The 26,011-nt window shown below is 39.9% G+C and overlaps 2 protein-coding genes across 8 annotated transcripts in view; both read right to left on the bottom strand.

Moving 5' to 3' along the window:
• The window catches only part of ST6GALNAC5 (ST6 N-acetylgalactosaminide alpha-2,6-sialyltransferase 5), a 139,784-nt gene extending 136,032 nt beyond the window's left edge, over positions 1-3,752 (bottom strand). Inside the window, exon 1 of the mRNA XM_083743103.1 lies at positions 3,661-3,752. Within this exon, the coding sequence (XP_083599229.1) occupies positions 3,661-3,723 (63 nt within the window). The 5' untranslated portion in view covers positions 3,724-3,752. The remainder of the gene's footprint in view (positions 1-3,660) is intronic.
• ST6GALNAC3 (ST6 N-acetylgalactosaminide alpha-2,6-sialyltransferase 3) overlaps positions 794-26,011 on the bottom strand; it is a 267,781-nt gene continuing 242,563 nt past the window's right edge. For 3 of the 7 annotated variants that reach the window (XM_083743134.1, XM_083743131.1, XM_083743135.1), the window contains 2 exons: positions 12,330-12,437; positions 794-9,216 (listed from right to left, as the gene is read on the bottom strand). In XM_083743134.1, coding sequence (XP_083599260.1) covers positions 9,030-9,216; positions 12,330-12,437 — 295 coding nt within the window. In that variant the 3' untranslated portion in view covers positions 794-9,029. The remainder of the gene's footprint in view (positions 9,217-12,329; positions 12,438-26,011) is intronic. The other 4 variants (XR_014565334.1, XM_083743132.1, XR_014565335.1 and 1 more) reach the window with 4 other exon arrangements.

Here is a 26,011-nt window from a genome sequence, read left to right as displayed (position 1 = left end):
GAAATGAAAGAAAAACTTTGGAAAAGCAACATATATTCTTAACAAATCCCTTGGCAGGATATAGATTGAAGGATCCTCAGAGCTTTGATAACCCAAAAGTGGTTTGTATTGAACTGGAGCAAGTTGTAAACAGTTATCTTGTATCTTTCTGTGGTTTAGGAAAGAACTGTTGCCTGATATTATTTTGTATAATAAGCCTGAAATACTCATGTATTCATGGCACTAGGGACAGACTTTGGTAAATATGGTGCCCTGAACAAGGACAAGATTTGGTGCTCACCACCTAAATATTTATTATTTCCACAATAATTCAGTTGCTTTTTATGGAACTTCTCAGATAAATGTGGGTTTTGTTGTTGTTGTTGTTGTTGTTGTTATTATTATTATGCGCTCCCTCGGCTTGGTGCCCTGTGCAGGAGAATCACCTGCACCCCCCTAAATCCGGGACTGATGCCAGTGATGCTTCTATTATTCCTATAGTATTACTAGGTTTCATGTAATCAGTTATAAACTTGATGCATGAGTGAATGTTTGAACTTATGTTAGCTCTGCTTAAATGGATGGAAGCTGTGGGATTATGCAAGATGAACTCCAGCAACATCCGGAGATCAATAGGTCCCCCACCATCAGGTGGACATGATACAATAAAGGTAACATGTAGAAGCACCTTTAAGTTCAATCAAGTACAGCAATCCAGTTCTTTTGGAAGATGTTTTGTATATTAACACTGATGGAACAAATAATAACATCTGCATACTGTTACTGACAATAAGAAAGAGAGAGAGAAAATATGGAAGGGGAAAAAACCCTGTATACATTTATTGTTTAAGCTTTAAAATATCCCCAGGCACATTTCCCCATGAAATACTCCCTCCCCCAAATACATAAGAATTCAAAATGGAAAATGAAAGACAAAATAACTTACAGTAAGAAAACAGAGAAATGGCAAAATGTCAAAAGTACATTTTAAAATGCCGACGGTAACAGTGACTCTAAACTCTAGAGGGGAATCTGTTATGCTCACATCTGTCAGCACAAGCAAACTTCAAAGACATGTAGGAACATAATTGAGACTTGTAAATAATTTCTGTTAGCAATGCACATTAGCACTGTTTTTTAAAAGAAAAAACACACTGGGTTGCATATATAATATATACAAACAAACACATAATTGCTAGCAAGCAAAAATATGCGGGGGGGGGGGGAGCAATGAACCCTGGAATCTAATGAGTGGAAAATACCTATCATGTAGTGTGGCTAGAGGTCCTAAACATGTCTACTCAGAAGTAAGGCCCTCTCAGTTCAATGGCACTTACTGCCATATAAGTGTGCACAGGACTGCAGCCAATGTCAGTAAAGCAATTCAATGAAATCCACCTTATCTCCTTGGTTATGCCTGACCCCATGTAGCCCACCCCCATGTTAATGATCAACTCTTCTCCTATTCATGTGAATGTCTTTGTTCTATGACTATGTAAATATATCACAGACACACCTTCTTTTGACGAAGACCTGTGCTGGAGCCATTATGACCTGTTTGCCACAAGCATACTGCAACCCCAACTCTTAAGTGTTTGTGAGCATTCCAAGCATTGCTCTTGTGAGCTACCTTGGTCCCCAAATCAGCCGTTTTACTCTGCTCTGAAGCTGAAGAACTTCTGTTTGGGACAAGGGAAGGATAAAGCAGTAGAGGTGTGATGGTTCTAGATCCGAGAAAAGGCACCAAGAATGAGGAATAGTTTAACAGAAAGAACTTTAGTCAAAGCTGCCTCCTTGACACTAAGGGGCATGTGAAGAAATCACCTCATTTCAAGAGGCGACAGGCACTCCCAGAAACCTACCAAAGCATTCCCCCCCACTAGGAATAGAACCCGGAGTACTAGTCCCAGAATCCTAAGGAACATGGGGAAATCATTCTGTTCATGTCGTTTCCTTTTCCTTATTAGAAATTATGCAAATAGCATCATTTCCTCACTGAGGATTCTGCAACTTGAAGTCCCACACCAACCCTTGGCAGGGAAAGATACTCCACTGTGTCCTTGGGGTGCCCACCGCTGTCTGACCACCTTAGCATCCTCTTGCCCTAAAGGTAAGTTTTTGAGGTTTGGGGTAGGGTGAGGAAGAAGAGATGGTGCTAGCGGGCACTTTGTGATCACCTTAAGGGTTTTTTTTGGGGGGGGGCAGCCCTTACCAGTGACCAAAGGATGTACCTGCATCCCTAACCTGGGCCAGAATTTTTTTTTTTAATGCCTGAACACTACAGGAATCAAATAGGAAACTTTATATACATTTATATAAATAGTCCATTTTGCAATGGACTGATCAGAAAGGCTTGAGAATTAGCGTTATTTTGACTCCTGCTGCATTCTTGTCATTCCAACTCAGTCTGCAGAAGGCCTACAATCAGGGCTTTCCCCCCAACTGGAACTTGGGTTTGGCATCTCTCAGGTGGGCGCCATTGCCATTAGAAGAGAATAAGAGAGGCATTCATGGTGAGTTCCGGCACCTCTGTTTCTAGAAAAATAGCACTGCATATAAGAATATTATCATGTGAAGGCTTCCCTGGTTGCTCAAGAAAAAGTGATTCAAAAAGTACTGTGATAGTATACAAGTAACACTATATTTCAGGGAAGAAATGGTTTATTACAGTAGTATCTATGTCAGGGAAGGGGAAACTGTAGCCCTCCAATGGTTGTTGGATTCCCAATTCTTATCAGCCCTTGACAGCACAGCCAATGGTAAAGGATGATGGCAGCTGTAGTACAACATCTGGGGGGGCTACAGCTTCCCCATCCCTAGTCAATATGCAGTTGCAATCATTTCCATGTCTACTCAAAAATAAATTCTGCTGAATTCAATGGGAATGGGGTTGCAATCCTAAACACACTTACTAGGGACTGCATAGGATTGCACTGCTCCTCCTAAGTAAGTGTGTTCAGAATCCCACTGATACTTTATTTACTTGAGCCACAATCCGGTAGAGAACTCAGCAAACTTAAGCCTATTTATTTCAACTTGTGTTTGATTGTGGCCTGAATATATGCAGGAAGGCTAGAAAGCAAGTAATGGGAGGAGATGGTGCTCATCAAAGAGAAATGGCCTTTAAAGATGGGGGGGGACCCTTCCATGAATTATAAATGTGTATATCCCTAAGAAGATAAATATCAAAGGAGCTTTATAAAACCAGCACCCCCCCCCCCGTCAAAAATACTTTCTGTTAGTACCTCATAAACAGAATGCTATTGATGCTAAAAACAAGGTTCTGGTTGAGTGTTCTCAAGCTTATAGCACTGGATAAATTTTCATGTCTGTCTGCCCACAAATCAAGTAAAAGGTGTCCTTCAACATTGCTACATACAACAGATATCGACTTTTATAAAGGTCCAACCCCCCACTTATTTGCTTCAGAGCTGGAAATGTTGCATTTTCAACAGCTCCGGCTTTTTCTGATCTTTCATTTCTTGCAGGATACAAAGCTAAAGTGACTTCTGAACGCCATACAGAATGCCTTGATGAATAAATAGCTAGACTCTGTTTACTTCCTGTCTCAGCCTTGATAGGTTTTCATGAAGGCCTAAAAACTCCTTTCATCTCTGTCCAATTTGCCCTAGAGTTGGTTCACTTTCCCCAACACAGTGCTAAATAAATAGGAAACAGTACCTGGAGTGGTAATTGCTGTATGGTTGCATATACATGTTTTTCAAGGTGACTGGTTGACTCCATTTCATGCTAATCATGCAGCTATCCTTCCCTGGGCAGCCTTGCCATTTCCTGCAAATGTATCTCAAAGAAAAGTGGGAGATATTGGCCTCATTTGTGTATGAAGCAGATGGCATATGACTTTAGATTAAAAGGAGCCAAGATCCCATGTTAATCAGAGCAGAGCACTTTTACTCAACATGGGAAGGCTGGAGCTGATGCTTCAGGGCATTGGGGCTTATTTGAGCCCATCTTCATTCCAAAAGCTTACTTGGAAATCAATTCTGCTTAAATCAATGGAGCTTGGATTATGTTGCTCACTGTTAATATGATTATGGACACTTTAGATTACAGGTGCTGTGGCTTCTTGTAAATTAGAAAGTTTAGGAGGAAAAAAATCATGGGTAGAAATATCAGACCTAACAAGTATTTCTGGCCTGGTTTGCACACAACATTGAGCCAAACCACAGCTAAGCATGAACAAGCAAATGCATGTGTGAACATAGCAAAAGTGGCAGCCTTCTCCCCTTGTCCTACTGATGCTATGCTACCTGGTGCTAAGCTATGGTTTGGCTGAATGTTACATGTGTACCCAGGCTTGTGGTTTGTCTCCCCCAAGTAAACTATGAGTGGTAAGTCAAGAACAAACCTTAGCTGCACTGAGACCAACCACAAGACTAGATTCATACGTAATGCTAAGCCAAACCATTAGTTCCAGGTAGTACAGCAGGCCTGGGAGAGGAATAAAACAGTCATGATTTTATCTCTGTGTATCCTGACACTTGTTCGTGTCAAGTCATCGTTTGTCTCAGCATTACAAGTAATGGTGAAGACATCCCAATGCTCTTCCCAAATCTAAGCTCAAATGGCAATCTTGAAATGGTTAAAGTCAGAGAAACAGGCAAATAAGAACATGTTCTCTGTCTATCTTCAAGTATCCTCTCACTGACTGGGTAAATGTCCATTCAAATCATGATAAAGGAACAATAATACAATATAAAATAATTATGACAATTAGATGTGGTGGTGACATGACCTTTGATGTTCCTTAGAATCTGGTTAGGGCATATTGCCAAACCCCTTGAGGACAATGACCAACTGTAAAGACCCACAATCCACAGGTCACACATGGGCCCTGCTGAATTCTATGATGATTGCTATCTGACCCAAATGCTATGCTAGGAAACTAGTGATAACAAAGCACTTTGTACAGCACAATTGATGGATGGTTCAACAAAAAGCTGCACTTTTTTAAACGGGGTACTAATTGATTGCTCTTGTGTTTTACTAAAATGCCCAACTAGTATGTTGAGAAGCCACTCGTCTTGATACATTCAACTAATTTCAAGGAGTATCTACCTTAGACTTAAAAGTGGTATAACAGTCATCTTGTTATCCCAAACTGTGGACATGGATAGGATGGTAAGCAGAGTATTCTTAGCACCCTCAACAAACTGTAATTCTGAAGGGGAAGCCATATCCCCAAACTAGTATAAAATGGAATATATGTTTATACGGTGCATTTACTCACAGTTTCCTAACATCCTCATCCTGCTCTGCCTGTATATGCTGAACTGTATAAAGAATAAAAAGCAAAGTACAATGAATAAAGGTAGAAGACATTTCTAACAACTGGCAAGCAAGGGCACAGTCACAGAAGGAATAAAAGCAATGAGACTAATATCAGGAGCGGCAAGGAAGTCGTGGAGTACTCAAGAGCACTGCTGGTGAATGATGTTTTCCTGACAAGGTTTGTGCACACATTCTGTTCTAACCCTTGACTGCTGAACCAAGAGAAACTCGTTGTGTTTACCGTGAGGTAGTTACAAGCCCACAAATAAAGCAAGGGCTTGAGGTAATTTATTAGAGCTGAGTGGGAATCTACCTGGGGAGAAATGAGAGCTTGTCTTTAGTATGCTGCGAAGGCAGAAGACAACTAACTACCCAGGTGTAAAACCACACAACAGCATGATGTGCACAAAATCCCCAGTGCAGGAAGGTGGCACTTAATAATGGTGATGATGGAATGATAACATATATATACTGTGGACATATAAAAGATAGACCTCTATATACAAATATACAACACGAAATAACAATCCTTATACAAACACTTACATGTAAAAAATAGGATTTTGCAACCACTTGTTCATGATTCAGCAAAGTAATACAAAATGCCTGGTGGTTTCAATGCTTAGGCTTTTTGACAGTTCTACAAGAATAAGGGTCAATAAACCTCTTTTCAAGTTTTAGCAGTACTAGTTCAGTGTTGTTCTGATACCCAAGTTATTATCAGGAATCTTTTCAAATGGTATGGATCTTAAGACTTATTTCAGATTTTTTATATGAAAAAACCCCTCTTCTGATGTAAATGGAAATAGCTTTATAAGGAGACATTGTACAGTAGAAGCCTCATTATCCAAACTTTGATTAACTGACAGTATTCAAAAGCCATGCTAAACCATAGTTTAGTGTGATGTGATTGTGCTTGGAGCCTCAGGCTTCTGAACTAACTGCAAGAGATGTCTGGAAGTCTTTGCTTCCTATCCCCATTATCTTCAATTTTAGTATTTCATCTAAACCCTAAACCATGGTTAATGTCAACTATGGCTTGTTGAAACACCATTTGAAGTTAGTCTGTTTTAATTAAACCATAGTTTACATGAACGACAGTTTGTTGGTTCAGATGGCATGACAAGCTGCGGTTAAGCAGAAATGCAAGCATAAGCTATTGAACTCCTCCTCCCACTTGCATTAAACTATGAATTAGCAGTTACTGGATTAGCAGTCATTATCTGTCTCATCTACCTCCACTGCTTTAAATATTTGTCTCTGTTACATAGGCTCATAACTAATTTGCTGAGCTAACTATCTAACTTTTGTATGATCCTCACACAAACAGATAAATCAGGGTAGTATTTCAATTAGAAATGGGCAAATAGAAAACATTCCTGAGCTCCATCCATTAAAGGGATAGTTTTCTGAGAACAAGAACCTTCAGAAGAAGTCAATGCACACTGAGTGGTTGCAATAGGAATGAAGATATTTAGAGGTTGGATATCATGATAAACTGAAAGCAATGAGAGCCTAGCCCCCCTCTGGGTTCTGTTGCTTCCTGCAATCCAGCAACAAGGAATTTGGAAGTTTTCACTTCTGTTTTTGATTAACCAAAGCTTGTTGTGCTTTACGCAACTGTAAAACTGTGGCTACTGTCAAGTATGGTTTGTTGAAAAGAAGCCAACTTCAACCCATAGATTATGAGGCTGGCTTGTTTCAACAAAACATAGTTAACATTAGCCAAAGTTTAGGGTTTGGATGTAACACTAAACTGTAGTTAATTGAAATCTGAAGTGATTGCTTCTAAACTCCTTCTTTGGCCACACCAGAGGAGGCAAGATGAGCACATACTGCATCAGTCCCAAAAAAGGCTAGGTCTACTCCTGGGTTGTTGTTTTTTATGACATCCAAATGCAGCCATCATTGCCTAGCATGGATTCACACTTCAGATTCAATGTTCCTCAAAGTACAAAACACAGAGGAATGTGTATGAAGCTCCCACGGCTAGGAAGAAGCCATTCAAATGAACTATCACCAAAAGCCCATACACTCATTTTCACAATGGCCTTGTGAGGTAGGTATTATCCCCATTTTTCAACATGGAGAGTTTGAGGCAGAGAGTTGAGCTAAACTGCTCAAGACCACAAAGGATTTGCTATCCAAAACCATTTTAGAGGTATGAGGTTCCAAGGCTTCTATTTCCACATGCAGGTCTGTGGAGCTTCCTTAAGATGTCAAACAACAGCTATATAAGTTCTGCTCCAAAAAGGGAGTGTACATACTGCAGACATGCACACTGGGTGTGCTGGGTGTGCCTAGGCACACCCTAACATTGTTCTTGTCGTTGCTTTTTAAAAAACCGGAATTGTGGTGTGGAGGGAAGAGAACGAAGTGGCAACACAGCTCCCTCAGTGGCCAGGACCTGTGGGGAAGAGTGGTGGGAGAGAGACAAAGGTGGAAGGGAAAGAAAGGGAAGGGAAGGGGACAGAGAGACATAGGCAGAATAAAAAGTTGGAATGGATCTGGGGTGGAATTGCAGCTTCTGCCTGAGTCTGCCCCTAGAAGCAGTGATGAGATGATTGGCTCCTGTAGTGGTAGTAAGGTAGGAATTTGGACATCCTAGCCTTCTTCTGTCTCATAGCTCTGTCTCCACCCGAGCTCCACTTGTCACCTTTTGTGTAGAGATATCTGTGGGAGTGAAGGGCTGCTTTTCAGTTAATTAGAATGATGTGGTTGAGGAATTTAAGTCCATAACTCATGGTGAGAAGCATCTCGCTCTCTAAGACAGGAAGATGAAGCACCCTTAATCTGTTTTGGTCAATTTTGGTTGTGTAATTAAATATAAAGAAAAATAAAACTGACTGTATCTTTGTATACACCTGACTATCACTACAGCTAAATAAATAAATGATATTTTAGTTGCTAATTAAAATAAAAGAGTTTAGTTATGTTTTAGTTCATTTGATGTATAAAATTAATATCCTTTATGATGGAGTATGAATATGTATTCAATAAATTCCTGGGTGCACACCCTAATGAAATGTGCTGTCCACGTCTACAGAGTATTTTTTAGAGCAGAAAATAGCTGTGTTGATGCATGCCAGGAAAATCTGAGGCAATGTCCAGAAAGCCTGGATTGTTGAACTGCTGTTGTAGCAGGTTGTCATTCACAGCATATGAAGTACTCCTGGGCTTCAGACATACAAAATCCCCATGTGTAGAAACTAATTGGAGTTCAGGAATCTTTCTTAACCCATCTCTAATTTTCTCATATAATGTGAATTTGTAGCCACGCGTATATTTTTTTAACAACAAACACATACGCAGCTGTCCCTTAACAATCTGCGCCTAAGACAAGAAGGTTCTCTTGGTAATGAAAACTCTAATTCACAATCTAAATTCAAGTATTTATATCATTTATCCACAAACAGCCAGGATAGTGGGACTGCATGGGTTTGTGTATTTCCTTCCTTAAGAACATTATTATATTAAAACCAAACTGTTACCATCTTGATTTTAAAAAAAATAAAAATAAAGTCCAGTTTAAAAACAAAGTGCGTTATTCTATCCCAACCCTAAGAGATAGAATAAGCATCTTGCATGTCTTTCATAGATGGATAAGTTTCACCCCACTTGTTAAATGGTGGGGACATCTTGTTTCTTCCATGCCACTAAAGTTGTGGAAGTCAAGTAAGTTGAAAATATCACTGTAAACTGTGGCATGCCTTGAATGGAACATTATGCTCCTTAAGGGAAGACTGTGAGAACCAGCATCATGACAATGTCCAGTTAGGATGTGTAAATGTTATCGTGCGCCTCTTAGCCCAGTCAGCAAACACTTTTTTTTCTGTGATAAACCTGTGACCTCCATAGGGTGCATTTTCATGCAGAAAGTACTCATCACATTCATCTCTTCCAGGCTCATAATAGTGATAAGGAACTTTCCTAAAGCCTTCTGACCTGGAACAAAGACAAAACACAGAAGTCAATGAAATATATTTTCTTGGTCATGTAAATAAATCTACCATAAACACATCTGTATACATTAAATAAAAGTCACAGTAAAAGCTTCTGGACAAAAGAAGGAGATCACATTTGGAACATGCAGAGCACAGTATGAATGGATATTAATAATAAAGTTTAAGCCTGCAACCTACTTACATAGTCACAGGGCTGATTTATTCATTAAGTTCATCATACCTACAATATTTCATATGCACACCAGAACTAGGGCCAGCCCTATCATTAGAGAAAGTGAGGCAATCACCTCAAGCAGCAGATACTGAGGACAACAGCACTGGTTACTCTTCCTGAACCTTCAGCCATTCCCGTCTTCTGGAGGTTTTTTTTATTATTTAACAAAACCTATATACTGTTTGAATGTCATAAAACTTCTGAGAGTAGTGTGTGCCACACAGGTCTATGATGCAGCTCCTGAACTAGCCTGTGACCCTCAGATTGGGACGGGAGCATTTTTAAAAACATATTTCCAGTGAATTTATTTCAATAAAGTAAAGCAGAACATCAATGGCAACAGGAAATCAAGGGGAAAGGAAGGACATCAAAACAGGAACGGGAGCATAGTGTCCTTTGCCTCAGAAAACAAAACAGCCTTAACTGACTCCTGACCAGAACACATAAAATATAAATGCAGCAAACAAGTGTTTGGAAATACAGATATATTCATCAAGGGTTTTTTGAGGGGGTGGGGAGGAAAGCCCAATTACGTACGTCAAAAGTGAATGGAATATGTCTAAGTCAGGCTGCTCAAAGAATTTAATCCAGCTTCTAAATTTAGAGTAACATCGAAAAACAATTTGGTTTCTATATAAATAGAAGAAAGACCTTCTGGAGAGATTTTAAAACATGGAAACCAAATAGTTGTTCCAAAAAGAACCTGGGATACAATTTTGCTTTAAACAAATACAAATTGCCATTAGGATAAATATTCTACCCTTTGTACAAAGGAAACAAACCATTGCACTCCCAGACTGCTCTGCTTTGGCCTTTGCCAGTGTTCCCTGGGTTCCCCAGCTGAAACAACATTTATACAAATCAATTTGATCAAATCCATGATTATCCAGGACACAGAAGATTTTCATCTCCTTCTTGAAGAATACCATAATTTTGGATTTTGAATGTTTGATAGTTAAGGATTCTTTTTTCTTTTTTACAGTAATCAGCAAATTCAATCAGTAACAGCTCAAGACCCAACCATGCCTGTGAAATTAGAACTCCATCATCTGCATATATAGGAGAATAAATAGCTTTGCTGAGCAGATCTTAGAAGGATGGGAAAATGTCATTCCTTCCTGTCAGGGACTGGGCAGAAGAGGAATGGTGAAGACTGCCTCCCCATCCTGACACTCCCAGGAAGGAGGAAGAGGAAGTCAGTATAGTTTTACAACAGGGGTTTGAGGGAGGTGGCAGCTCAGAGGCTGAAGGGAAAAATTGGGAAATAATAGGAAAGGAGCAGCAGCAGCTGGCTGAAATGTGGTCATTAGAAAGCATTCCAGACCCTCCATCTCCCAAAACCCGGCAAGTCTTAAAAGTAGGAGAGCAAAGAGCACATAGCAGCACATGTAGAAGTGATGAATGAGGAAGTGGGAGAGACAGGAGGTGGAGATTCACTTGGGATAAAGCCATTATCCAAGAGGCTGGGTTCTATAGCCTCTCTATGTAAAGCCTGAAATAAAAAAGGATGGAAAGAAACTCTTCCTTGTCTTTGTACTTTCCTGGGCAACCAGTCAGGAGCTGACAGCATCCTGACACCAGGCCTGCATCCTGGCCGAGAAGTGGTGCCAGGATAGGTGCTGATTTCCTGGAAGATCTTGTGAGATCTCATCAAAGTCTTGCAAAATGTCTAGGAGAGCAAAAATGTCTTGAGATTTGGGAGAGATCTCGCAAGCTCTTTCAGGGATCAATGCCAGCAGTGCTTCTCCACAAGCGGCGGAAGTGACAAAGCTGGTGGTACAGCTGCAGTCGCCACCGGCAGATGGTGCAGTGGTGGTGAGTACCCCACTGGTGGTGGTGGTGTGGCAGAGCAGGGTGGCACTTCCTGTTTTGCCCTAAGTGGCAAAATAGGACATATCACTGCCTGCCCTCAGGATTCCAGAACTTACAGCTGCCAGTTCGGAGGGAAGGCAGGCAAGGATCCACAGCCCAGGTGGGGCTCGTTAGCTCGGGGAGGAGGTGTGTGATTCCTCAGCTGGAGAAGGCTCAGGTGAGGCTCACATACCTTGTCAAGCCGAGACAAGGAAAGCCATAAAAGGAAAGCCATCCTGGCCAGGTCTGCATCCTTTATAGTAAGAATAGTTAGTGTGCCTGTCTAGTGTGTCTAACTAATTTTCTATTATTATTATTATTGTTATTATTATTATTGTTGTTGTTGTTATTATTATTATTATTGAATCCATAATCACTCCAATTTTCCTCTATTATATTTATAATTAATTATAATTATTAGTTGCACATAAAAAGGTATTTACTTATTGATAACTAGCTGTGTGAGAATGTTTATCAAATGCAGCTGAAAGTAATGCAACGCAGACAGGAACACCCTCTGCTGTGCACTTGTACATTTCAATGTGCATTTTAATGCACATCTAATTCATGCCTGCGGTTTCTGATCCAGCAGCTGCTTGTGCAGGTGGATCTCCTGACCTGTATCAGGGTGAATCACTTCAAATTATTTGCAGTAGTTTACTCAATTCCAAGAGAGGATAGATTTTTGCTTCTTATACTGTACACTCTCACTGCACAGGAGCTGTAAGAAGCTAACAGAAATGTGTCCCCGTGTCCCCGGCTTCATTCTGATTTGGCAGAAAGTCTTTCATTGTAAAACTTCTTCATGACATTTGACATTAAACTTTTGTAAATGCTTTTATTTAATCAATACCACATGGCATATGGGGACTAAATACACTGACAATAAAGTGCCATGTCAATACAGACCGCTGTGGGGGGATGCCTGCCTAATCAATTTCTTGGATTTATGGCATTAAAATGAATTGTGAAATTTTGACAAGGCATCAGAATTGTAGATGCATGAAAATAATTTCCTGTGATCTTACTTGCAGTAGGTGTCATTTATCATCCCATAGACATGTATTCTGTAGCAAGCATCCATAGCCAGAATTAAGGTAAACCAACCAGTACTGAGATAGGATCCTGACTGGATTCTGTAAAAGACACAACACACAGCAGACCACATTGAGGAATTGCTAACACTTTCTCAAAGACATATCATCCGTTATCTGGCACAAAAGACATTCAGCAACTTGACAAACTGACAAAAATATGTAATTATTTCGAGTTATTTATCGTTGTCCTCCCACTCCAGCAGGCTTGGATTCTCTGGGTTAGCCTGCAAAAGAAATGCTATACACTAAAGCTGTGGTTTTATGTACACTCACCTGAGAGCAAGTTCCATTCTGCATAGTTGGACTTATTTTTGCAAAAAAGCATACCTAAGATTTGACTATATGCATTTCTGAAATCTGGAAATTAATGTAGGATAATGTAGAAAAATTATTTACAACTTTAAGAAACAAATGTGTAGCACCAGAGTGTGACCTTTACACTTAGGTGCTTTCAAGTAACGTTAAAATGACACATATTTGAACTTGGAACTTCTGGGAAGTAGCCATCTTTGACCCTGATGAAGCCCTTTCCCCACAATTAACTTAAATTCACAGTTTCCACTTCACTCATTCTGCTACATACTGTCAGGATAGCTGAACTCCTGCTTTCTCAAGAACTGCTTCCCCCTCCAAGATTAGTCTTCCTCAATCTGGTGTGCTCCAAATGCCTTGTACTACAACTTCCCAAAGACCCACACCAGGGATAAAGGAAGTTGTAGTCCAACATCTGGAGGGAACCAAGTTGGGGAAGCCTGCTCAAGAATGATTCACATGCTGTGTGTTTAGGTAATCAGCCCTACCTAAAATGTAATGTATACAGGAGACTTATGTATTATAAGCACATATTCCTATCAACATAGTCATCAAGAGTAGCAAGGCTGTCTCAGCTTACTGTCACATGTAAACATGGTTACAACTTAGGTTTGCTGCTAAAAACCTAAGTCATTCATGGGATGACTAAAATCCCAGAGCATCATATCTTCTCTAGTTATACTGGAATCTTAGCTTGATCTTTTTTTGACTCCCCATTCCAAACCTATTCAAACTGTAACATGAGGTTCATTGTGGTTTCCCATGCAAGAGATCATATCTACATCTGTTTCCCAAGACCTTTCACTGGGTCTTTCACTTTTTCTTACTATGAAATTGTTGCTTCTTCTCTTTCTCTCTCTCTTAAACTTGAACAACAGATGTACAGGGTTCTAAATCCTGAAGGAAGCCTATGTATATACAGCCAGTTCCTGTCTACAGATGTTCCCTTCACAACACACTGGTTTTGGGATTGGTGGGGACGTGACAGCAGGGATGGAGCCAGCAGACACCCCCCCAATTTCGGGCTTCCTTCTAATTTTGAATCACATGAATGGATACCTGAGGAGAGCTATTATAACCCCACATGGGATGTTGCCAAAATACTTCTGCATCCTGATCCAGGTACCTGATCATTAACAGCATGGATGAATGCCTGAATTCATATTATGACCATAGGAGGTTGTCAGAACATTGTGCAAAGGTGCTTCATTGTCTCTTAAAAAAGGGACTACATCTTTCCCCGCTCTTTCTACTAGCCCTCCATATTGGATAAAACTTGCCAAATTCAGGCAAATAGCTTCAGGAGTTATGGTCTGGGTACCTATCAAGTGTCTATAAATATTTAGGGTTGTTTTTGGGCAGGAGAACTGAAACCCATTCCAATTACAAAATTGGACCTGGAAGTTGGGATTGGAGCACCCCATCTGCCCTCTCCCGATTCCAGTTCTCTATCTCCCTTCCCCTATCATTCCATCCGGGTGTCATTCCTTAAATGACAAGCTTGGGGATATTACCGTACTTTTCCATGTATAACACGCCCCCTTGTATAAGGCCCCCTATTTTGGGGGACTCCAAATTAAGAGTTGTTGTTTTTTTGGGGGGGAGGGTGAACTGAAGTTGTTGAGCTTTTTTTTATGGGGGTGGGGTGGGGGGAATGACAAACATTGTTGAGGTATTTTGGGGGAGGGGAAATTAAAGTAAATCACTAACCCAACCTTCAACATCACTCACTAACAATCACTCACATCTGCAAAATGTGTCTGCCCAATCGCAGATAGCGGAAGGAGATCACAAGCCAAATTAATGCAGCAGAAGAAAATCAACAACAGCAATTGATGCAGCAACCAATCACACACCCATTTAACACACATCAGCCAATACAAAGCAGCATTTGCCACAGCTACCAATCACACACCAATGACAATCTGCAGCTCATGGCTGCAACCAATCATCCGTCACACCTACCCACTACCCATGTATAAGTTTTTAGACCTTGTTTTAGAGTAAAAAAACCTTGTCTGATACATGGAAAAGTACAGTACTTTGAGTTTTAGAAGATGCTTATCTGCAGCATTTTTTTTTTTTTAGTCTGGACTGTTGAGGTGCCATGAAGGTCTTTTAGGACCCATGCTTCGATTTGTATTTCCTTTTACAGATCCTACTTCGCCGCTGATAAGACCCAAATCTCTTTGAGGCACCTTGCTTCAGCTCAGGACTCAAGATCCATTCAAACTCTACACACACCCTAAGTGTCAAGCTCTTTCTTTCCTCCTTAATGAAACCACTGCTGTTTCTTCATTCTCTGCACTTTGAGATTTATTCAGGCTAAAATGCTACACTCACTATGAAGTCCTATTTAACACTGTGGGATTTTGTTCCAAGAACACCTGCTAGAGATGAGTCTGTAACTGTCCTTCACTCCAATGCACTAATAAAGCCACACCGAAGCAGAACAGTTTCTTGCCTCTTGCAACTGTCAGCTTTGTACCATTATTTTAACCCTTCTCTTTATTTGTCTGCTGAGTTTCTCCAGCCACTATGAAAAGCATTGCCTCCAGCCACCTAGAATACTTACTGCTAACTACTCACAGTTCTCAACCAAATTCTGGAGAGAGCAGGAGGAACAGTTCCTGTCAGACGCAACAGCATCTAGCTGTGCTCTCTCTAACCAGCTTCCTCTCTTAGCAGTAAAAAGATGCTACCTTGAGCTTTTTAAAGCTCCCAATTTGGAAGGATAATAGTCATTTACCAAAGTACTATGAAGATAGAGGATTCTTCTGATAGCGAAGGTTTATTAGAAAGTACTATATTGACAGTAGCATCTTAAAACGGCTATACTTGGGAGCAAAAAGGAATTTAAAAAAATGAATTAATCAATATTTCATGTCTTGTTTTAACACCATTGGACCTTGTTTCTTCTCATCAATACACTTCACTGGCAAGATAAATAAAAACAGACAAGTAAGTTCTCAGATACCTTTCTTGGGAGATGGAAAGCATGACAGAATACAGATTCCATTGTTTAAAGCAAAATTCCACTTTCTACATTTCCTCCCTCCTGGAGATACACAGCTAATGAAGGAATACAATGAAACAACAACAACAATGGGTGATTTGTAACACCTTAGAATGAATTTTTATACTGTAAACATATTTCTGTCAAGCTAACGAAGGCAGTGCTGGAAGTGTGAAAACAATTTTTAACTTCCCCAAAAGGTCATATTGTTGACAATATGCTGCAAAAACATATTGTGGAATCAAGAAGCGATAGTTTCTGTTCCAAGCAGAAATAATAAAGGATGCTTTGCAGAAGATGATTTCCTACAAGAAAGACATGTCTGATTGATAAATCATGCAAAATCCACATACCATATAACAAAGGCACATGTTTCTATATTATGGAGTGCATTCATCACACATGGCAAACTCTTTGCTGGATTTAAAGAGGCTCATACCATTAGAAAAAGAACATTGCATAATAAAATATAGCAACATTTCATGGCAATTCAATAACAATTTAAAGACAGATCAACATAATTTAAACAGATGGTTATACAAATATTATAGACCAATCAAACCTTAATACAGTAAGATGAAACCAGGGATGGGGAACCTGTGGATCTTCAAATGGTGTTGGACTCCAACTTCCATCAATCCCAGCCAGAATGGCCATGGTCAGGAATAATATGTATTGTAGCCCAGTAATTTTTTGAAGGATGCTGGTTTTTCTTTTGAGGATTCCCCCTTAGAACCCTTAGCAGTGCAGGAGGGCAACTCTTTACTACCACATGACCGCAAGAGGCAATAGGAGGCCCCAGAACTCTGCTGGAGGCAGGGTTTGAGGAACAGGGCACAATACCTTGAAGCACCAAGAGAGGAAGTGTATAGAATGCACAGGTCTTCCTGGTCCCATTCACACTGCCCATGCATTCACACGGTTGTCTGAGGTGAGGAAATATGGGCATGTAGGCAGCCAGACAGGTTGGTTTTCCTGATTCCAGAACCCAGGCCTACAGGCCAATGTTTGTACTCCTCAGATGTCCACATCATTAGGAGCCATGGCCCCACAGATCCCTTCTATATGAAGGGACTGAATTCTCTTGACAAGATGAGCATGCCAAGCAGCATCAGCATGCCTGAGGCTTTCAAAAAATCCAATGCACATGGATTCAGTTACTCCATCAGATTGAGGTCAGTGCCGTTTTAGATTCTGACACAGGACTTCCAGGGTTTGAACATATTTGAGCCCTGCTTGGTAATCCCATTTTACTCAAGCAATGAAGAAATACACTACTTTCCCCGGCTTCTCCTCTACAACAACAAACCTTTATCTAATGGATTTTGTTTAAAATGGTCTCTGTTCGCAGTATACTCAGGAGGCTGCCTAACTTGCTTAGTGGGAGCTTTTCTTCTCAGTGATGAATGACTACCCCAGGCTTTCCAAGTCACCTCTGAAAAGTCTCTGGGTCTCCCATTTCCTTAATATAGCTGTGTGGAAATTAAGATACGGTCTTTGCCAGCAACTTATGGCACTGTGCTGGCTTGGCCCATTTTTCTTCTGTCCAGATACACTGGGTAAAATACAGTTAAAATGTGAGGGGGGAAAACCAAACATGACAGGAAGAGTAAACTGCAACAATGAAGATAATATGGATTTGTCAAGATTAACTTGCCAAAAATCCTATAGGCAGAGCTGTCACAATATATGCTAGCATTTCACTAGTAACAACAAGCTCAGAATGTGAGAGCAGATATCCTGTTCTTAAATAAATGAAACTATATTTATTGAAGAAAGTATAGTACCACAACAAAAGAAAATGGCATTTAATTTGTCAAAAGTGTTTCCCCCCCATTCTCTAGAGATTTAGAGCTCCACAAATAGTTGAATGAGTGAATTTTGTCGGCTCTAAAGCCTTTCTGTCAGTAAAAGGAATAAGCACCTCCCACAAAGCAAAAGGATCAATATAATCACATTGTGGAAACATATATTGTGAACAGTCCTACATAGGCATCTGTGGCTGGTACGTTCAAGTGACATGCTTTAGACTCTAAAGTTCAAAGTCAGATGCTAAAGTCAATAGCATACAGCACACCAAATGGTTTTAAAGTTGCAGTGTTTGTGCCTTGATTCTGAGGACTGTTTCAAATATTCAGTTGCTTTAACAGAGCCATGATCCCTTTCTGCAAAGCCGTTAACATGGCCGTGATCCCATTTTAAAAACTCCATAAGAGTGAGAGATGTGTTATTGTCAGAACTTTGAAGGGATGCTTTATTATAAATCACATACTTCCCTATCTGAGATCTGCTTTTAGAATGGTAAGTTGAAGAAGAAGAAGAAGAAGAAGAAGAAGAAGAAGAAGAAGAAGAAGAAGATATAAAGTGGCATGTCTAGTGCAAGGAACGGTTGTGAGGGGTAACAGACTCTGTGTTGGCCAGCAGGTAATGGCTTTTTCCACCTACCTTGCCCCACCCTGCAGCCCTAGGAACCTTCCTAAGGGAGCGGTTTCCAGAGAAAGAACCATGAGGGGGGAGAGACTCTGTTTGACATGGGTAATGGCTTTTTCCACCTGGGCTGTGCCACCTCCAGCCCTAGGAACCTTCAGAAGAGAGCCATAGGCATTCTGTGCGCGAGTATTTTAATGAGCAGAATAGAGTGAAAGATTATGAGTTATGGGGTTGTGGAGAGTGTGTGTATGAATTTAACAGTGCTTGGTTTATCTTCTGGTTGCTGTTTTGTTAATGTTGCCGCTATTCTTTTATAGATTATAAATGCTGCATTGATTTGTTTAATCATATAATATGACTTGTGCTTTACTTGTGATGTTTACCTTATTATTTTTTAGCTGTTGCTTTGTTAAAAGTGTTTTATAGACTATAATTGTTTCACTGATGATCTCTTAATTATTCTATGTGATTTATGCTGCATTTGTGATGCTTTATTAAGTTCTATCATGTTATTGTTATTTACTGTTTGTAAGCCACTTGGAATGAAAAAAAAGGCATAGAAATATAATAAATCAAATAAACATTTGGCCCTCCAGTTTCCACCAGCCCTAGCAAGCATGGTGGCCAGTGGCCTGAGATTATGGGAGCTGTAGTTCAACATCTGGAAGTCAAAGGTTCCCCAAACCTGGTCTTGTGCTTGTTTACCAGCTGTTCTGCTGTGGGGTTACTGGGCTGGGGTGTGCTTAATTTCCATTCTGAAGTCAAGAGGAATGTGTACAAAATATTTAGGGTTGTGCCAAATGTTCTCAGGCTACAGTTGTGCTTGGGGAACATGAAATACTTCTGGGGAGGATGTGAGGAAAAATCTCCACCTGTGCCTTACCCATTTTTGCTGATGTTTTTATAGCCACTATGTTTCCTCCCTCTGCTGATCAGTACCATAGTTTTGATTAGAACATAACAGTGCCACATAGCCACATAGCCTATCAGATTTCAGTGTATCACCCCTTCATGTCTCCTAAGATGGGGGTGCTCTTTCAAGCCAGGGGCAAAAATATCCATGAAAATAGACTCCCGTTTTTATAAATTTGACTCCATTTTATAAAAGAAACACCAATACTCTTTGTAACTTTGGTTATATACAGGTTACGAAAGTTAACACCTTAACTGCGGATCATGGAAGGAACACATCCAGTGTTAATTAATTATTGAAACTGAGACAGCATTCATAACAGGTAAATCTACTTCACCTAACTTCAATTTCTAACAGTCACAAGTGATAATTCTTCGGTCTTGTCAAAACAGGATTCAGGATTCAATGCTTCTCCACCCTTTATATTTCCCAGTACACTTCTCGGTACTATTAAGCAGGCACATTAACAGAATTTCCAAAAATAAATCACTGTTATCTCTGAGAAACCAAATAGCTTCTGCATGAGCTTTGAAGAAGTACATTAAACCCACAGCAACTAAGCAGAACATCATATATACCAGAATATATTTAACTATATCAATATTCCATTGCATTTTTACATATATAGAGTCTGCTATTCATTCTGTGCAGTCACTTTCCTTCGTTCTACTTATGTGCTGAATACAATACCGCTTTCCTTTTCCCAGAGCTATAGAGAAAGTGTGGGGTGAGGGGAACACAAATCTAAGGAAAGGAATTTGCTCCTGCTTTGTACAGTTGCACAGTTTCCTCATTTCTGATTTCTTGACTTGACTTTGATGCATCCCTGCTCATTCATTAACTCAAGTGACAAGAGGACACAGTTATTTCATCCAAGTACAGCAGGATTCCTTAAAAGGACTACGCTGCACTCAGAGTGAAGAAAACAATTTTGTTTACCAAGTTCAGACACAGCACCATGCCTTCAAAAGCACAAAATGAGGAAAGGAAGGCTGAATAAATAAATATATCTTAACTATAACTTTGATAGGAACTGAAAATGGGTACATCAAGATGGACTGGGCAGATCATGATACCCAAGAAAGTAGGGATTGAAGGCAACAAAAATATTTTTTTCCAGGAATACTGGCAAGACATGCTATGCAGGAAACTACATCTGGGAGATGAAGACTATACTTACTTTTCCCAAGTCATGACAATCTGGAGCTTGACACCTAAAGGTGCTCCTTATTTCAGGTTAATATGGTGGCCCAGTTTGCATGCAAAGCATGGCTAACCATGGACAAGCAAGTGTGCAAGGGCCACAGAATATGAATTTGGGCTGCTTTTCTTTTGCCCCATAACTACGTAAGCCATGATTTGGCTTTTTTGGCTCAATTCAAATCTCCCTAGTGTAAACAAGGGTTGGCATTGTAGCCTTAGAGATTAATGATGAAGCAAATTTGGGACTCTAGGAGTTAACAGTGTGGCAAAGGTCCTGTTATACACCTATCAAAAATACTCCATGGTAATACCTCTTGGACCTCTGGGCATTTCTCTAGTCAGTTTGGTTGTGTTTCTCCCGCAAACGAAGCTGACTGGGGCATTTTATGGAAGAACTGAAATACAGAGCCACTTGTATTATTAGGGGCTTCTGATCTGCAAGCAATCTGTTGGCAGGATGAGGTGGAGAGTTTCAAACTCATCAGTAATCATAGGAGCCAACTCTTAGGGGTCAAGGTCACTTTGTCCCTCTCCCCAATAAAATATTTGCAGTGCCCAGGCCTTGCCTAAGCTGATAGCCATTGTCATTCAATTTGTGTGTGTGTGTGTGTGTGTGTGGGCGCGCGCGGCATGTCATGCAATTGATTATGTGGGGCGGAGCGTATCCCCCCCCAATATTTTATTCAAGTTGGCACCCCTGTCAGTAATCACTTTCTTTCCACCCACTGGGGAAAACAGGTTGTGTGAACTGTCCTCAAGATATAAGAAAAGGAAGCCCCTACCGTACACTGACTTAGTAATAGTTTGATTATTTTGTGTGTGTCCATGAAAAGCCATGTGTGCTCTTCAAACGATTTTTGTACCTTACATAAAAGAGCTTCAGTACAAAACTGCATTCAAATGTGAAAGGATCACATAAATGAGCAGAGTAAATGCAACACTTTCTCCAAATATATTCTAGTCAATTCATGCTTTTTGTGCATAGCTGAGAATTAAAATAAAGAGACCTCAGGTTCATCCAGAATCCCTTGAGAGAATTAATTAGGCAGGTCTGCTCACCTACTTCACTCTTCAAAATTAGAAGGACATTCACTGTACTGCTGCTAGCTGCATATTTTAGCGAAATCTATGGTAGGTGAACACAAAAGAAACATCCTGATTAGCTCTTAACTGTGTCAAGGCTAGCAGTCATTGAAAGGGTTCATATTCTCATGGGTGAAAGCCAGGGATTGTATTCATTAATCCCCCCCCCGAAGTACTTTAATTAAATAAGTGAGGAAAGGAACAGGAAGAAGACAAATTTCTAAAGGTTGTCATCACATCTTTATACGACAGGGTATGATTGGTATGGAGAATAGGAAACAGCGGAAATATATGGATATTCAGTACTAGGAATGGTCAGTATTTTTAAATTAACCAATTTAATTTGCACCTCCCAGACTAATATATAGATGGAAATGTTTTCTGAGTCAGATGCTGAACCCCTCTGAATTTTGTGATGCACTTCTCAGCTGAAACAAAAACAAAATACAAAACAGCTACCAAAATGTATTAAAGATATGTTTTTAGAACGGCTTTCATTGAGACATAATAATATTTTAATCATAGGTAAAGGTAAAGGGATCCCTGACCGTTAAGTCCAGTCACAGACGACTCTGGGGTCGCAGTGCTCGTCTCGCTTTATTGGCCAAGGGAGCCGGCATTTGTCCGCAAACAGCTTCCGAGTCATGTGGTCAGCATGCCTAAGCCGCTTCTGGCAAACCAGAGCAGCACACAGAAATGTCGTTTACCTTCCTGCCGAAGCAGTACCTATTTATCTACTTGCACTTTTTGGCGTGCTTTCGAACTGCTGTTGGCAGGAGCTGCGACAGAGCAACAGGAGCTCACCCCATCATGGGGATTCAAACTGCCGATCTTCTGATCGGTAAGCCCAAGAGGCTCAGTGGTTTAGACCACAGCGCCACCTGTGTCCCTTGATGTGCCAATATTAATCATTAATTTTGAGAGACACTAAGTTAAAAACAAAACACTGTTGCACTTTATTTTACAATGAAAACAATACTATCTTGAAAGGACAGTTGCAATGTTCCTTAACACAAATTCTACATAATCTCTATATTATAAACCTACATACATGACCATGTTTGAATCCAGTTCAAGAAGACTGCTTTCTCTATGCATTCCTTAATACAGAGAATCGTAAAGATTTTTTAAAAAAATAAAATAAAATACAAAGAATCCTGAATTATCAATTAAAGTTTGACAAGAATGAGGTGAAATCAGGATAGATGACTCTGATATGAAAGAGGCAGAAATAGAACATGCATGGGGGCTAGCATCTTAATTCAGGAATCGGGAATGTTAATGCAAACCATCAGTCACTCCCTTCAGAGGAGCCACTGATGCAATTAGCATAGACGTGACCATGCATCTTTTCTGGTCCTATAACTTTCTCCAAATTCTCAAAAGAAAGAAAGAAAGAAAGAAAGAAAGGAAGGAAGGAAGGAAGGAAGGAAGGAAGGAAGGAAGGAAGGAAAGAAAGAAGATTGCAGGGGGATCCTGTTGGTTTCTTCCTGTTTGCACCAAGTTTCCAAATATTTATTATTCATTATTATTAGTTTATTAAAATAAACTGAAGCTGCATTTCGCTTACAAAGATACCAACGTTGTAAATAATCTTATCATGCCAAGGGTAAAATTACATTAAAACTGATACACTGCAACTTTCCCCTACAATATTTGAAATCTTCACCTTTATTTTTTCCTTTTGTTTTTCCTTTTGTTTGGTGCTTGGGAATAACACTGCCATTTACCTCAGCTTTCTGAAGACTGATTCATAATTTATATTCTATCTATTGTAGACACTCATTATTTTTAATCTGTCCTGGAAAATAATACTGGCTTCTGGCTGGTTGTTTTTATTTATTTAATTCAAGAAAGACAATATGCCACTTGATTGTAAGCAAAGGTGCTGGCTTCGGCCCAACATTGGGGGAGGGCTTGGTGCCACGGTGGGCCTGTGATGCCACGAGCTTGTGACATCGCACACACAACACAGCTACCTGGCTTACTAAGCAGCCACCTGGCTGACTGTGAGCTGAGAATTGCCCATAAAGTCATTTATTTCCCCACCATTCACAACAGTTCGGCCTAGAATTATCTGTCAGGCCATCTTTCATGAATCCTGTCAGACAAAGCCAATTATCTTGCTGAATCCATCAATGAATTTGTTTAACTAGCTCAATATTTCAAATGATCGAAAGGCATTAGAACTTAATAATGTACCAGTGTCCGTTAATGAAATAATGGGGAAAAAATACTCTTTCTCTCTTCAGCATATTAAATTTCACAGACAAAAAAAGTTGTAGTTGGCCAAAGGAACCCTGCGGAGGACACTTGACAAATTTGCAAAGTATTTCATGTTTTGAGTATGTTTCTCGCTGTCTCATTTTTTTTTTAAAGATACACTTTCGTTATCTGATTCATAGCTGTAAACTTTTCCCTTTTCTTGAGAGGAATCCTATTCAGAATAAGGGAATTTCCCTTTAAAAAAGGGAAACGTTGACAGCTATGATCTGATGTTATGTATTTTGCATTTTATTATGTATTTATTATGTATTATTATTTTACGGACAGTAAGCCATCTTAGGAATTGATTTGTGTGATGGTTAAATAATTCATTATGGATAATGTTAAATTAAATTAAATTGTGGGGAAATGGTGGTCCCTTAGATGTTGCTGGAATCCAGTTCCCCTCATCCCTGATCATTGGCCATGGTGACTGAAGCAGGGTTACCATATTTCAAACAGTGAAATTCCACACATAAAGTTTTTGTCAAGGTTGTTGAGCTTTTTTGGCAAAATCACAAAAATGGAAATCGGCAGGAACTGCCAACATGGACTACTATATGTCCACATTTTACAGGACATGCTGACAATTTCCGCCCAGACATTGCTGCTGACCATAGTCTTCTGGATATGTCTGGGAAATTGTCAACGTATGACAACCCTAACTGAGGTTGATGAGAGTTGGGAGTCTAAACAATTGGAGAGCCTAAATGCCTTAGCCCTGAACTAAATAGATAGTAGCTAGAAATCAGTCACAGGTGTAGATGCCTGTGTACATTCTGTGCTCCCCTTTTCTATTATCTGAACTGTTCCTTTTTAATAATGAAAAGCAATAATCATACTGTCTTGGATCCTAAGCTGTGCCTCCATTCACATATGGAGGAAACACCTCACTCCATTTGTAGACACCGGACATATAGCATTCATTCCACCCCAAAGTATCTCTAAGCCCAAGTATCTCTCTAGCGGGGAGTGGGTCTTGTTCCATTCATTTCGTCCATGGAAGGAAACTTAGGATCCAAGCCAATAACTAGTACATTAACAGTGTAATCCTACAAATATCTACAATGAAGTAAGTTCTACTGAGTTTAAGGGGACTTATTCAGAGGAGAGTGTACATACAACTGCAGTCTAAATGACTTTGTCTGTAAAGGAAATTCCTTCTGACTAGGCATGTTCTAAAACTGCTGACCATAAAAAATGATTTTTGAAAGTTTACAGTTATTATGCTGAACTGTACTGACCCCCTCCCAAACACAAAACTGGTTCTAGAAGTCCTGTTTTTAAATCAATCAATCAATCAATCAATCAATCAATCAATCCCTGTACTTTTAAAAGGCATAATTTTATTTTATTTTCCTATAAAGAAAAATGGTTTTGGTGAAACCCTGAAACATATTTTTAACCACAGCCAAGTGTGTTGAATTCGAAAATGGCAACTGTTGCCTCAACTTTTTATCCACTGTTGTTGCTAGGAAACAAAGGTAACCACTAATGGAGACACCAGATTAACTATTAACAATTTGGTCACACAGGAGAGCGGCAAGAGCATAACAACTGACATTACGTAACTGCATTGATGTTTAGGAAGCATTTCTGTAGCTTTTGAAACCTGTTTGTCTGATAAGCTTGTGCCAACCAAGGGATTGCGATAATTACAATTTACTATACAAACTGGGACAACTGATAAATTATTTATTGATTTCACCTAGCAGAAATAATCCTTCATTTTATGTCCTAAGTATACAGTTAAACGAAACAATAAATGGAAACCCCAGATCAGAACTCAGACATTTCCGAGATTCCTGTTGAGAACATTAAAAATAAGGCTTTAAATCTATTTTGGGACTGTGGGGGCGGGGAGAGACCACCTTTGGGTGGATTCCAACATTGTCCGCTTGTAAAATAGGACTTAATCTCCCTTTCCTCTACCCTGCAGTACCCCGTGCACTCCCAAAAACAGCTCTGGAGGGCACCCCAAACTTCTGAAGTAGATTTTGAGGGCACATGGCGGGTTGCAAGGGGTAAGAGATGGAGATGAAGTCACTTTAAGGCTTTGAAGTGTAAATTTCTTTAGAGTGCCTGAATAGTAAGCCTTGGAGCAAATCCTGGCAGGCATTTGAGTTTAAATCTGCTAGTTTAAATCTACAGGCTGTTTTTGTTTATATGGATCTGTGTTACTGCTTCCACCCTATGTGTTTAACCATAGTGGAACCAAGCTAGAAGTGACTGCAGTAGATCCATGCTTTTAAATATTAATCTTCCCCCAACTATGTGGAAACCAGGAGATTTTGCTGTGTGAGCAATCTGTAGCTTTTCAGATGTTGCTGGACTACAAGTCCCATCATTTCTGATGATTGGCCATCAGCTGGGGCTGATTGGCCATCAGCT

The sequence above is a fragment of the Podarcis gaigeae genome, assembly GCF_964106915.1.
Source record: "Podarcis gaigeae genome assembly, chromosome: 6".
Taxonomy (NCBI): domain Eukaryota; kingdom Metazoa; phylum Chordata; class Lepidosauria; order Squamata; family Lacertidae; genus Podarcis; species Podarcis gaigeae.
This window is presented reverse-complemented; position numbering and strand designations above follow the sequence as displayed.